Source organism: Sorex fumeus, unplaced genomic scaffold (genome assembly GCF_029834395.1).
Source record: "Sorex fumeus unplaced genomic scaffold, SorFum_2.1 ptg000115l, whole genome shotgun sequence".
NCBI classification, from domain to species: Eukaryota; Metazoa; Chordata; class Mammalia; order Eulipotyphla; family Soricidae; genus Sorex; species Sorex fumeus.
In genome coordinates this window covers 13,882,194-13,897,574 of record NW_026606172.1, presented here as the reverse complement: position 1 = coordinate 13,897,574, position 15,381 = coordinate 13,882,194, and the positions used below count along the sequence as shown (strand labels likewise).

The window sequence follows — 15,381 nt, the reverse complement described above, 5'->3', positions numbered from 1 at the left end:
CTTGGACAGTGAGAGTAGCTGATGCTTCAGCTTTTCCAACCATATTTTCTGCAACGCAAGTATATGACCCCATGTCACCAGCCATCACCTTCCGAATTTTCAAGGTATGATCATCTCTAATTTCATATCTAGTGACATAACATGAAAGCACAGTTAAATGACTTTGGACAGGAGAGATTCCCATCATTACCAACATGATGCATCAAAATCTGTGCAACATTCAGAAGATTTCAATGAAAAGGTAAATGATAGCATTCCATTAAGTCAGCACACAGACAGGGAAGTCTATCTTTATAATGATGGGGCCTATCAATTGATGTGGCAGTTATATATTGATGTGAATCTGCATAATAAACAACACAAAGTTTTGGCCAAGTTGCTAGTTATTTCCACAGGCTACTATATCATATGAAAACTAAGAGTGATCATTAGTCTCTTATGACATGAAAGATTTAAAAGTGTTCTTACAACTATTTTTTTAAATTTTTTTCTACCATTATGTACAGTATTCCACTCAGAAAACTGAGGCGTAAGAAGATAAGGTCAACCAATTTAGTGACAGAGTTGATATTTGAACTCAGACAACCTCATTTCAGAGTCCACTTGGCATCCCTCATCTTCCCTCACCTGGAACCTGATTTTTATTCAGCTTTGACTTTAATCTTCACTTTAGTCTAAAATATATTATTAACTTGTTTTACTACTCTAATTTAATCTGGCAACTGCACAAATATTTTTGACCCTTATTATAACTGACGAAAATCTAACTCATAATATCAAATGACTAAACCATAGGCATTTTATTCTGCAAGGAAAATAATATTTGATATTTTGAATGAAAGTTAATTTTATTACCCCATAACATAAAACAACACGGAAATAATATTTGTATTTGGAATAAAAGTTTCTTTTATTTACCCTGTTATATAAACCAACTTTTGTTTTTTTGTTTGCTTTTTTGCTTTCTTTTTTTTGGGCCACGCTCTGTGATGCTCAGGAGATACTCCTGGCTCTATACTCAGGAATCCACTCCTGGTGGTGCTCAGTGAACCATATGGGATGTTGGGGATTAGACCCAGTAGGCGGCATGCATGGCAAGCTCCTTACGCTCTGTACTCTCTCCAGCCTCATAAACTGACTCTTTCTAATATATTTTATCATCATTGCTAGTTTCCAGTATCTAACAAAGCATCAAATGCTGTTACTTTATTGTTATCTGAGATGAAACTCAGCAATTTAGTCTAGAAACGTCTCTCCATGAGGACCCTACCTCTATCTTCTCTCAGTTCTTGTAATTCATATCACTTCTATGTCCAACACTGCCACTAGATTTTTCCCAAATGATATAAGACCGACAGTTCTAAAACATTATTTTTCAATTTGAAACATTCTCTCTAAAAAGCAGTCCAATTTATACTAATTTCTCTTGCCTTATCAGCATACATGCAATGTGATTAAAAATTCTGCATGTATACTGGGCCCTGACATCTTTGTACAAGTGTCTCCAAACACAAAACACATATTTTTTATGATATACCATAGCAATAGTCATATTAAATTTTTCAACATTCAAACTATGTAATAGTTTTCTCAAATAGTTCTCTCTTTTTCTTGTCATTGGATATGCATATACATATATACATACATATATATGTATATATATACATACACATATTACAAAGGACTAAATGTACGTTAGTACCACATATATTTTATATTTATATTAAATATGATCATATTAAATGTATTCAGTATATTCAATACTGATACAGATGTCTATATAAATATATACTTAAGGCATGCACAAATGTTGCTTCCGGGTGGGAGGGATACTGGGATCCGTGGTGGTGGGAAATGGGCATTGGTGGAGGGATGGGTATTTGATCATTGTATAATTGAAACCCAAGCACAAAATTTGTAAGTTTACAACTGTACCTCATGGTGTCTCACTAATTAAAAAAAAAACTTCTGATTTTGTCTTCAGGAGTTTCCCTTTATCTATAAGGAGTTTGATAGGTTATTTCAGATATATATATATACATTTACCCTTTTTGTGAGCATTTTAAGAGAAGAAAGCTATGTTTAATTCACTGTTCTGAGACTTCAAACTGTCAGTGTCTTGATGCATGCTTAGAAAATTATGAATACACAAAATAAGGCAGGTTTAAAAAATATAGATGGCTTTATTTTATAGTCTCATTCCCTAAGGCTGCAGTTTATCTCTGCTCCAAGTCAATTTAAGCACTTGGCAGATACCAAGAAAAGCTGACCATCTACCACTCCCTGGAGTTGTTTCAGATAAGGAAAAGGAAGCTGCTTTGTAATCGGCTGATTTGTTTTTGATGCTATGCCATTCTTCCTTTCCCACCTCATACATACTGTGATCTGGTTGAAAAGAAGTTAAACCATCTGAGAAACAAAACATTTTACAAGGGAGTCCTGGGCACCTTTACAAGATTCTTATCTGAAGCTCTCTGAAAGCATGGCGACTTCTGACTCTAACATTTCTAGAACTGTGTCTGACCCCTGACCAAGGAGTCTATGGCGGACAGTTCTTACTGTTCTAATGACACGTGGGGGCATGGTGGTGTGACAAGAAGCACAGAAATTCAGAGTGAATAAACTCCATAATGAAGTCTGAATTGTACCTGGATTTGGGTAGCTCTCCATCGTCTTTTCTCCATCGTACTGTAGGCACGGGGTCACCTCTGGCCTCACATTTAAATTCTGCGATGTCATCCACAGTTACAGCCAAGTTACTAGGTCTTTTCACAAATGAGGGTCTCTCTACAATGAGAAAGAGCCATCTCAGGGTAAAGATTAAGGATTCAACCAGAACTGACTGAGGCACAGAATGCTCTCTTTTTGGTGGGACTTAAAGATGCACAGCAAGGTAGGAACAAGGGCCAAATGCAACACAATGGGAGAACTAATTTACACAGCTGAGTTGATGGGGGGGGGGCAGTGAAGAAAGGAAGGGGTATTGGGTCCTTGTAGGAGGGAGGCATGTACTCTTGTGATAGGTATGGTGTTGGAATTATGTGCACGGAAAACTATCAGAAACAACATTGTAAATCACGGACCTTGGGCAATAAAAAGTTAACAAAAAACCAAAAACACTAAAATAGTTTCTTATTATTTAGAAAATATTTCTGGAGTCTGAGAGATAGTACAGAGGTTAAGGCCTTGCACAAGGCTGACCCTGCTTTATTCCCCAACACCAAATGTTCTTCCAAGCACTGTTGGGGGTCACAACTGAGACATATAGCCCCTGAGCACTGCCCAATGTGGCACACGCATTTTTTCCCCACCTATTTCCCAACTTCTCAAAGCTCCCCTAAATTTAATGTTCATTTGTTTTTGGTTCACCTATCGTATCTTTGATTATTTATCTGAGGCTGCTTTACTGATTCCTTTTCTTCTTCCGATCCACCAGAATGTGTTATTTTTAAAAAATCATGTCTTGAATAAAGATACAAAGAAATATGAAGAAATATGCTTTGGGGTAAACAGATCAGAAACAGATCACACTTACCTAAAACAGTTAACTCTGCTACTTCACTCTCACGTTCCCCAACCATATTGGTACCAACACAAACGTATTTGCCAGCATCACTTTTACGGGTATAAGTGATCATGAGTTTTCCTCCTCGGATCTTAAAAAAAAGAAAAAAAATGTTGCAAAGGGATACCATAAAAATCACCTCAACTATGTTTCTCTGATAAAAACACTCACAAATAAGTTTATTTACTAAGCACTCAAAGAATATATACCAAATAATGTACAGTATTTTCTATATCTACAGAACAAACTTTATTTCAAAGTCACAATAGAAAAGAGGCAGGCCATTATTATTTACCTAGGCATCTTATATCATGTAAAATGAGAAATCAGTGTTTCTAAAAAGTGCTTTAATATTATTCAGTTAAGTGAAAAGCCAAATACTGCAAGAATAACTTAGTTAGCTAGGAAAAAAGGAAACATATAACTTTCTATGACTATTATATATATGTATATCTTAATTAGAAGTAACTATAAGAAGCATACTCTAATATTACAAAATGTGTAATATAATGGTCTCTAACTTGCCACAGTTGCTCAAATAGAATGTATCTTAATCACTGAATGATTGCGGAATCTGACAGTGCCTAAAAAACATAGGTGTTGTGCTGTGTGCGCGTGCGCCGTGTGTGTGTGTGTGTGTGTGTGTGTGTGTGTGTGTGTGTGTTTTAGGAAGCAGAGACTGAACAGATCCTAGTAAATCATCAAGAAAGCCATTCTGGTAAACTCGTAACATGTAATTAGTTGAAGAAGGATTTTTTATAAATGTAAACACAAGTCCAGTACAGTAAGAAGTCTGAAACTAACCATGTGAATTCAGATTGTAATGTACAACATTCACTATCTTTATTTCATTTAATATGTTTTTAGTAGGGGGGTTGAATTCAGTTACTCATCAATATATACAAATCTTTCAATATTCTAAAGGTTTTCCAAGGATAACTTCCACACTGTATATTCATGAAGATTTGGACCACAGTGTTATCAAGTACATAGAGAGTTATCAATTACATAAAGACAGGAAAAAGGAAGAAAAGGAGGAAGAGGGGAAGAAAGGCAGGCAGGCAGGAAGGAAGAAAGGAAAGAAAACAAGGAAGAATGGAAGAAATGAAGGAAGAAAGGTTTTCTTTTCCTTTCACACACTAAGCAATTATTATAACTGTAGCACTGTTCTCCCATTGTTCATCCATTTGCTCAAGCGGGCCCAGTAACATCTCCATTTTGAGACATGTTGTTACTGTGTTTGGCATATGAAATACATCATGGGTAGCTTGCCAGGCTTTGCCGTGTGGGCGAAATTTCCTCGGGAGCTTGCCAGGCTCTCTGAAAGTGGTGGAGGAATTGAACTTCAGTCAGCCGGGTCGGCCACGTGCAAGGCAAATGCCCTACCTACTGTGCTATCGCTCCAGTCAAGATAGAACCATAATGCCGTAAAATTACAGCATCACTTTTATTTCAACCTGGACACCCAAGCTGCTCATAGTGACCAAATCTCTATAATAGAACAAAACATTTTAACAGAATACTGTCACTCTCTGTAAGCTTAAGTATTTATATTTTTACAAGATTGTTTTGAAAATGATTATATTCTCAAGATTTCATTCTAAAATCATCCCTGGACATTCTCCTTAATCGTTCACTGTTCTTTCCCTTATACTTATAATAATGCATGCATATAGTGAACAAATATATATTTAAAAGTTTTATTGCTTTCATTTATACTTTCCTAAGTTTTCTAGCAGAATTATACAAAGAAGAAATGAATGCTATACAAAAAAAGAAACATCATTTAGTAGCTGACTACTGCTATACTTTGTGAGCATTTAATTTTGGTTCTTTTTGAGGGGAGGAGGGGTATGGAAAGACTGGAAGAGAAAAGACTGGGGGGGTGGAGGATGGACAGGGGAAGGTTGGGATAGATAAATGGATGGATGATGGATGGATGGATGGATGGATGGATGGATGGATGGATGGATGGTCAGATGGATGACTGGGTGGCTAGGCAGACATGGATATACATTAATAAGGTAGAGTCTCTTTTTGGAGAAGGGCTGTTGTGTTTTTGGATTACACAGCTACATCCAGGGATGACTTCTGTCTCTATGTTCAGGAATCACTGTTTGTGTTTGTGTCAGTGGTACTGGGGTTGGGACTCAGGTTTTGAGCAGGCCAAGTGTAAGGTCTCACCTACCACACTATCTTTCGGTGGCTAAGCACAGCACTACGAGTAAGCCCTGAGCACCACCAAGTCTACCCCTAAAATAAACAAAACTACCCCCCAAAATAGTGGGAATATGCCCTCTCCTACCTTGCTAAGTTTTACCAAGAGAGCAACTAAAATAGGGTGTTTCAGTTGGAGCTTGCCAACACAGTTATATATGACGGAATTGTTCTACTGATCAATGTCAGGTCAATGTTCCTCCTGTCTTTGATGGGAGATAAAATCAATAATGATAGGCGCAGTCACTGAACTCTGTTGTAGGATTCCAGGTGAATAATCAACATATTATAAGTAGTTTTGAAATCAAAACTGAAGAAACAAACTACCTTGGCTTTTTTGTGTTTGTTTTTGTTTGGGGAAACATATGGCTGCATTTGAGGTTGAGTCCTGATGCTGTGCAAAAGAGCATTCTGGCACTGCTTGGAGCATCACAAATGGTGCTGAAGAGAAAACCCATGTCAGCTGCACGTGGGACAAGCACGGTCCTCGGAGTTGTCTCTCCTGCCCAAAGTGGTTTTTATTAAAATCGGGGGCATGTGGATTTATCTTTTTAATTATTTTTTTGCCTTGTTACAGAACTGTTACGGATTATAGTAAATAAATATTTCACTTATGAGGCCAGCGGTTCAGGAAAGTAGAATCTCCCCTTCCACATACTTCTGCTATGTCCACCATCACGATACATTATAATTATGTTTTTAAATGTCACTCCTCTCCCTGTTTGAACTCTGGGGAGCAAAGCATATCTAATTCCTCTTCAGAGCCTGAGTACATGTGGCACTGTCTCTTAAGTATCTCTGGAGGGAAAACAAGTTGCCCAGTAACACAAAGCAAGTTGGAACAGGGCTAAGATTTTAGGTAAGGTATGTGGTGTTGGCTATGTAAGGTATACAACTAGCAAGACATACATGGCGCACAGCCCGTTTGTCAAAATCACTGCTTAGTAAACTTAACCTTAAGAAACATGAGTGCTTAAGATCCAGAACATGGGTAGCAAGACATAAAAGATTTTTAAAAAGAGAAGTTCCGTTAACAAAAGGGTGTGCCCTGTCACAGAGGCAGGGTGGGATGGGACGTGGGGGGGGGGGGATGGGAGGTGGGAGGGATACTGGGATCCTGGTGGTGGGAAATGGGCACTGGTGGAGGGATGGTATTTGATCATTGTATAATTGAAACCCAAGCACAAAAATTTGTAAGTCTACAATTGTACCTCATAGTGTCTCACTAATAAAAAAAAAATAAATAAAAATAAAAAATAAAAAAGAGTTCCATTATAGTCTTTTCTTATATGCTTATATTGAAATGCTCAGCTAAACATTTTCCAAAGATTTAAAAAAAGTAAAATGATTCTTTCCCCTACTCCCTTGTGCCCAGGATTGGACCCAGTGCTTCACCCATGCCAGACAAGAATTCTACCACTGAGTGCTACATCTGTACTTCCAGCCCCCAAATTCTATTTGTAATAAGAAATTTAGGTGATCAAAGCATATCTCTAGGCATTCATTATTCAAATGTCTTTAACTTTTAAAGATATTTCACCCTAACTTCAGAATACAGGAGGAAGGACTAAGGGAAATAAATCAAGGTGAGGAGCAAGAAGGAGAAGATAAGTAAATCGTGGACAGGGATCAAGGACTTTGGATACATCGGTGGTGTACCGGCATGATACAGATACATATTCAGACTGCAGAATCAACAACCCTGAAAGCAGAAGTTTCAAACTACAGCAATCAAAATTAAAAATATGTCTGTCAAGGAGGCAGATTGAGGGGTGGGAAGGAGCCTGGGGCATTGGTAAAGAGAAGCTGGTAATGTTAGTGGCCCTGAGGCTGGGGCACGTTTTTCCTAAACTTCAACTATGAATAACTTTGTAAATCACAGTGTCTTATTAAGAAATTAAAACTTGAATAATAAAAAGAAGATATTGAGCTTCTTTCCCCTTAGCCTTAGAATCTAACTTTGAATGTTTATACTTAGATATCCAATTAAATTCTGAAAGAACGGTGTGGTAATAAATGAAATAGCAAAATTAAAGGGAATTAAAAATACTTTAATATTAATTTTGTTCCAATATAGAATCCAATGAATTATATAAAATATGACCTCAAGAATAATTTTAGAAGCCAGAAGAGACCAAAGAGAGGGATTGGAGCAATAGTACAGCGGGTAGGGTGTTTGCCTTACATGCAGCCGACCTGGGTTTGATTCCCAGCATCCCATATCCCCCGAGCACTGCCAGGAGTAATTCCTGAGTGCAGAGCCAGGAGTAACCTGTAACCTCTGAGCATCTCTGGGTGTGATCCAAAAAGCAAAAAAAAAAAAAAAAAAAAAAGAGGGCAATGCACTGCTTTGCATGTGGAAGATCACACACACTTCATAAGGTCCTGTGAGCAATGCCAAGGGGGTGGTTCCTAACAAGAGACAGTAGTAATCACTCCCTGAGCACTACTGGATGCTGCTCAAATTCCCTGCCAACCCTAGAAAGATTAGTTTTTAAAATATCTGGATATGCAGAACCATGAGAGTCAAAGAATGATAAAATGTGAGCAATTTTTAATAGTGGAGACTTCTCTTTACAACTTTATAATAACACGGTGCTAATGTGCTTTGACAAATCTTACATATGTGGGAATGCAAAATGCAGAGTTTAAATCAATTTGCTTATGCACATGTGGGGCTCCAATTAACATTATATATTACATCCCACAGCTATTACATTTTAAAATTATCCATATGGAGGGAGAATGCGGGGGAACTTCAGTTAAAAGAGTTATGAGAGGACAGTCAGAAGATTCTCAGGCCTGCAAGATTCCCGTAGCAATATGAGTGGGAGGAAACCATAAGTGAGGTGAACCAAATTCAAAGAAAACTACAAAGTCCTCAAGTGTATGTAGTTTATAACTATTACTATAGTCCCCATTATTTACTCTAATTGGCTCACTCTTAGAAAACATTGTTTGGTAACTTAATCTACTTGGAGATATTAATGTTTTGTAGTGTACCTCATTTTGGTTCTACATACAAATAGGAACTCTTTCTGTTTCATAAGAACTTAATATTACAGACGTCTCTCTTAAATCACATCTGTTGTAAGAATAAAAACAACAGGAATTTTCCAAATATTTGCTACATTTGAATGTAAGCAAATGCTAATAGCCTTGCCTACACTGACAAATGTTCTTGAAGGACAAGTTGTTTTATGAATCAGGTTATCGTGACCTTTTAAAAACAAATATGCAATGCAGCCAAAAGAAGCATTCATCGCAACTATTCCTGTGCATATCATTTCTGTCTCAAGGAAAAACAAAATATAAAATAACAAGGTTCGGAAAGAAACATGTTAAACATACAAACATTGTTTAGTGAGAAAAATGCAATTCTAATGTCGATAGCAAAGACATTAAACATCAGTAACTACATCAGGTCAAATAAGTTGCAGCATTATGGGGCCAGAGTGATGGCCAAAGGGTTAAGGCACTTGCTTTGCAGGAATGCACCACAAGCCCAGCTGGGGGTGAACCCCATACCAAAATAAATAACAAGCTACAGCTATGTTTTCCGCTCAAGATATTCTTTGCCAACACTATCTAGGTCAGCACTCAGTTTAAAATCTGTACAAAAATGTCTTAAAACATCAAACTTCTAGGTATAACTCTGAAGGCCCCCAGCGATAAGTTCGGTGGCTCTGGTGGTAACTGGAGGCACAGGGCATCACTTCCTCGGACCCTAGCATGGAACCACAAGCCTAGTAAGTTCAGTATCAAGAGAAGTGGTCTCTGGACCCCATGAGCGCCACTAGGGAGCACCTCACTGGAAAAAAATCACACACTGGATTTCCAAATCCATATAATCCTTCAAATTGATCTAAAATTTATATATCCTAAACATGAGCTCTTGTCATTGACTGCCTCTTAATATACATAAGACTCTATGTAAACTATTCTTCTGTTTCTATGTAAACTATTCTTCGATGTCTAAGGTTTTTCATCTTCAAAATGGGGATGCAATTATTAGACACCTTTAGGATGCTATGGAGCGATAGCACAGCGGTAGGGCGTTTGCCTTGAGCACAGCCAGCCTGGCTGAGCCAGGTTCAATTCCTCCACCCCTCTTGGAGAGCCCAGCAAGCTACCAAGAGTATCTTGCCCACGCGGCAAAGCCTGGCAAGCTACCCGTATTCAATGTGCCAAACACAGTAACAAGTCTCACGATGGAGATGTTACTGGGCCCGCTTGAGCAAATCAGGAAGCTATAAGAATTGTATAAATCATATTGAAAACCGAGAAGGTGCCTGAACGTTTACCATCATCATAATCATCAGCATTAGATTGCATTAATATAAGGTTAAGTTTAGAGTTTTTTATTTGAATTAATTGCTAGCACAGATTTAATTGGTCTCTGTCAGGGGAAAAAGAAACCTGTTTCTTTCCATTAATGCAACAAAGACCTAGAAACAATTCTCAGGCTAGACAGGTTTTTATTATTTTCTCCAAAGCAGTGATTCTCTATGGGAAAAATCACCCTCCCTCTCCCTAGAGATGTCAGGAGATATTTTTGGTTCTACCACATGGTGATAGTGAGGAGTTCTTGCCATCTAGAGGGTGAAAACCAGAGGTTCTGATAAATAGCCTGCAATACACAAAGGAGTCTTCCAAAATAAAGAATTATCTGATACAAAATATCAAGAGTGCACAGCAGGAAGAATTCCGCCTTAAAGAGCTGTCCCTGGTTGAAGGACTACTTCTAGATTAAAATGACAACAAAGGAAGAGTTAAAATTAGATAAATGATAAACTTTATTCTTTTTGGAAAATCATTGGTGACACTTTCCACACTGCTATAAATGTAATATACACCATACTCTACCCTGAAACACACACCCTCCCATCAATAAGGTAATTTAACCATAAAATGCTACATTTCTTTCTATACTTACTAGCAATGATGGTTCAGGATCCCAAAGTATACAATCTAAGAAACAAACGACTACACAGATCTCAGCTAAGTTGGAAGAAATTTGTTTCCTAGAGATGCTAGAGATAGGACTTGAACAATATGAAGGGATAAAAGAAAAAAGGGCAAGGACATAGAGAAATAAGAGAAAGTGAATGAAAGTGCCAAATTTATATAAATTCAAACTTACTTCAGCATAACTTAAATAGCCAAGGCAAAATCCAACGAACAAAAAGTCCACACTCTATCCTCTATGTTCACAAATGTGAACTACATAAAGGCCTGGTGGTTTTTTTTTTTACCCCAGTAAACTAAAGATCAGAAAGGGGGGGGGGAGAAAACACCCCAAAGTAGTGAACACTCCACAGTACTGACACCAAACACAGCCACCAGCTTTCTAGTACCTCTGATTTAAAAAAATCACCATTTTAAGGCAGATTCAAATACCAATGATAAAGGGAGACTTTGTACATTCACAATCTTAGAGCTCCTTCATAAACCAATATTTGACATTTCCTCCCTCTACAGAGAAAGATATGCCGAACCCATACAAAACACTATAAATATGAAAACAGTCTGATTTAAAACAAGCTAGGAAATATTTTTTAGCAGGCCTCTTCCTGCAGCTGGATCTGACAGCCAAATTGTAAACCCATCAAAAAGGAGTTTGTATAATGAACAGACACAATGTTAAACACTGCACTGCAGAGGCACTATTTCAATTAACATAATCCGGGTAGTGGAGAAGCAGAATTTGTTAAGCTTTCAGACAATATGCTGGCATCAAGCCTATGTCAAAAACCCAAGGCAGAGTTTCTACTTCCTCATTACCATGTACCTTACTGGCCACAGTGGTAACCACATTAGAAGCCCACATTTCCATAAGCTCTAGACAGTGCTTAAAGGGAACCTCTGCTATATACATACTTGATGAAAACAAAACAAAAAAGGGTCCCAGTAGGCTTGCCCCTTTTGGGGGAAGGAGACAGCAGAGGAAAAGGAGATGAAGGTAGTAAGGAATTTTAAAGCCTCAAATATTTTTCTTTGGAACAGAGTAAGAGTTTTTTTTTTTTTTAATGTTTTAGAGACAGCAAGGTACAAAATGGTAATGTAGTGGCATACAGAATTCTTATAATATGTGCATTTTTTTCCCTTCTAAGAAACTATAAACGGTTATTTTCCTTGGGGGTACAAGTCATCTCCTCACCTACTTAAATACTTTTCTGAAACAGGAGAAAAATCCCTGTATATTGCTTTTATCCCCTTTAGTGACTAGTCTACTGAGTAATAAAAATAACCAAAAAAAAAAAAAAGGGCAGATGAAAGATGCAGCTTTTCAACCACGAGAAATGAGAACCACTTTGTATTTCTGATGAAACTATAATCAAAATAGTTATTTTTAAACTATAAGAACTTCAGAGCTTCTTTAGCATGTTTTCTCTGAAAACATAGCCTGTTTTCTATGAAAAAAATAAAATACATTTTCTGTCTGGTTATTCTATGTGGTACACAGCTTATTTTGCAATCACTGCTTAAAATCAGAAATAAAGATGAACTTAAAATGAACTCCTTGGGATGTCTTCATTTTCTACCCTAAAGCAAGTCAGATGATTTGCAGTATCTGTTACTCAGATTTTTTTTTTTCAGGCACCGCTCTTACAATGTTATCCATACACCTTTAGGTTAACATTCTAAACCAACTGGGGCTAATTAACTGGTTTGGCTACACAAAATCTTTTTCTGCTTTTAATTACATTAACCTAATGTGACTTGAATTCAGCAGACCAAAAATGAAACCACTAATTATATTAGGGCCTTCAAAGATGATTCTGAATTGCTAACAACCAAACTGTCATATGATTTATCTCATTTCCTTTCATAGATTTTGCATTTAAAAATCTGTGTTCCTTACTAGAAATGTTATCTCAAAACAGACCCTAATAATGAATTAGTAAAAGACTGATTTAGTATGTTAAAGGAGGAATGTGTTTAAATAATATATGAAACACATAAAAGTCACTATGACTACGAGAAACTGTGTGATACTTAATTCTTCTAAGATTTTTGAATAAAGTCACAAATTATATTATTTTGCAGCAGTAAACATTTGACAAAAAGGGTAAACATGACGTGTTAAGTTTTAAAGCCTCTGGGTTTAGAAACTACTTTTCTGAATACCCAGTTCTAAAATTAAGTTTTAAATTGTTCTAAACCCTAAAACAGCACATTAATTAAACACATTACGCAAACTATTTTTAGAATTAAATAACAATAATAATGGTTCTTTGTACTGTGAAACCCTATTCTTTACATTGCTTTCATACTGTCTTGTGAAGTAAATGAAATGAGAGGTTTTCGGTAACAGTTTATGTATACTCCTTTAAAAATTCAAGACCAACTCTCATTGGGCATACTGTCTCTTCATAGCAATGTGTCAATTTTGCCAGGACCTTTGACCTTCTTCAGAGAAATCAGGCTGCTGTGAGCCAGAGAAGAGGTACTTTGCCTTGGTTTAAGACTTTTTAATGACAATGAGATGCAGGTACCCCAGATGGTCAGTCATAGCTCCCAGACATCGAACTCAGTGAAATAAACTGCAGGGTACTTTTGGATGATCCCCAAGGACTCCTTTCAACAGAGACATGTAAGGAGGTCATGATAACAGCTCTCAGTTTTCTTTGAAGTTTAGCATTGACTCTACAATAACAACAACAACAAAAACCCCCAAGATCTTGTTTAAGCAGGGAAGAAGGAGAGGGAAGAAGTGGCATGATATTCATTAGTCTCTAATATAGCTACATAAAAACTTTTTTTAAAAAAATTTTAAAAACTTTAATGAATCCGATAAAAGCATGCATACGTTCTAACATCCACTATACTGTTTCCCCCCTCCCCCCAAAAAAAACAGTCTTTCTGAAGTTATATTTAAGTAATGGGAAGAAATGAATTATATTTACAGACAGAGAAAAATTAGGTGTTGCTATCTACACTTAAGACAAAAATTCATTTGGAGATGTCTAATTTATAATACACACACACACACACACACACACGCACGCACGCACACAAACAGATACCATGCTCAGACTGGCTGGAGCGATAGCACAGCGGGTAGGGCGTTCGCCTTACAAGCGGCCAACATGGCCGACCCGAGTTCGATTCCTCCGCCCCTCTCGGAGAGCCCGGCAAGCTACCGAGAGTATTCGATATGCCAGACACAGTAACAACAAAGTCTCCAATGGAGACGTTACTGGGCCCGCTCGAGCAAATCGACGATCAACGGGAGGGCCTTTACCTTTACCTATCATGCTTTAAAATACAACTTTAAGGGGAGGAGTGATAAGACAATGAGTAAGTCACTTGCCTTCCTTGACTCCTAGTACCCTTTACAATTCCTGTGCCTGCCAGGAGTGAAACCTGAGCACAAAAACAGGAGTAGGCTCTGAATACTGCCGAGTATGGCTCCGAATCAAAAAATAAATAAGTAAAATAAATAAAGAGATAAACGAATTACAGCTTTAAGTGGCCTCCAGATTGGCTACAATTCTAACACACAGTCATTTACCAGTAGTGTATTAGCTCACAATCTCACTATATACTAGACAGATACTTAAGCAGATATGGTAAGTTATGCCTAAACATAGTAAAACTACAATTATTTTATAACTATGTATGTAGTTGGTCTTTTATTTTCTTTGCTTTCATGAATTTTTGTCCAGAGATTTGAAATATGATAAATATATCTAACACAGAGTTTTTTTTAAAAAAAAATTAATAGCCAGTCCAAATATCATTGCATTATTCTTACTTTCTTTTTGTGGAGGGGGTGGCATGGGGCACACCAGCTGTACTCAAGGCTTATTGCTAGTTCTCTACTCAAGGATTGGTCCTGGTTGGCTCAGGCCTCCATACAGGGCACTAGAGATTGAACGAAGATCCAAAGTATGCAAGCTAAGAACCTTTCCTGCTGTACTATCTCTCTAGCTTCCATCTCATACTCTTCTACTATAGCCTTCGATATAGCACAAGGGAGCTTCATGTTTTTGAGACACAGTGGCTCAATGTGATGAAAAGTACAAATGACATTTCTGAGTCTTTCATTGGCCATTACTGTGTTGTGTGGCCTTGTCTTGATTTTGTACAAAACAAATACAAAAACAAAAATCGAATTATTTGGGGTTACATTATAGTAAGAAGAATTTTCATTGTGGAAAAAACACAATTTCCATTGCTTTCAAAGTTAAGCAAAATAACTGGAGGTTGTATGACTACATTTATTTTTCTATTGAACATAACACTGGATAAAATGCATATCCCATAATATAAAAAAGTGTAACCAATAAAATATGAATGACCTGAATTATCTAAATAAGCCTTGTATAACCAGTGTTTTTAATGGCAATATTTATTATCCTTGCCCTCAGATAAATAATTCAATAAGAATGATTAAAACTCATTATCATTAATTTCATATCTTTACTAAGTTTAGTTCAATATAATATGAATGTTCTTTAGATAGTTTTAATTATTTATTATAACAAATCTGGTATTTTGTTCTTTGGAGTTCTATATAAAAATAATTGACAAAAAACAAGTTACTAATCTAATTAATCAACACAGATACTATTCTTAATTGTAAAGAAGAA

At 36.9% G+C, this 15,381-nt stretch overlaps 1 protein-coding gene across 1 annotated transcript in view; it reads right to left on the bottom strand.

Annotated features, from left to right (window-relative positions):
- The window catches only part of ROBO1 (roundabout guidance receptor 1), an 839,320-nt gene that overhangs the window by 122,556 nt on the left and 701,383 nt on the right, over nucleotides 1-15,381 (bottom strand). Inside the window, exons 5-7 of the mRNA XM_056135441.1 lie at nucleotides 3,536-3,656; nucleotides 2,649-2,787; nucleotides 1-128 (exon numbers count right to left, since the gene is read on the bottom strand). Coding sequence (XP_055991416.1) covers nucleotides 1-128; nucleotides 2,649-2,787; nucleotides 3,536-3,656 — 388 coding nt within the window. The remainder of the gene's footprint in view (nucleotides 129-2,648; nucleotides 2,788-3,535; nucleotides 3,657-15,381) is intronic.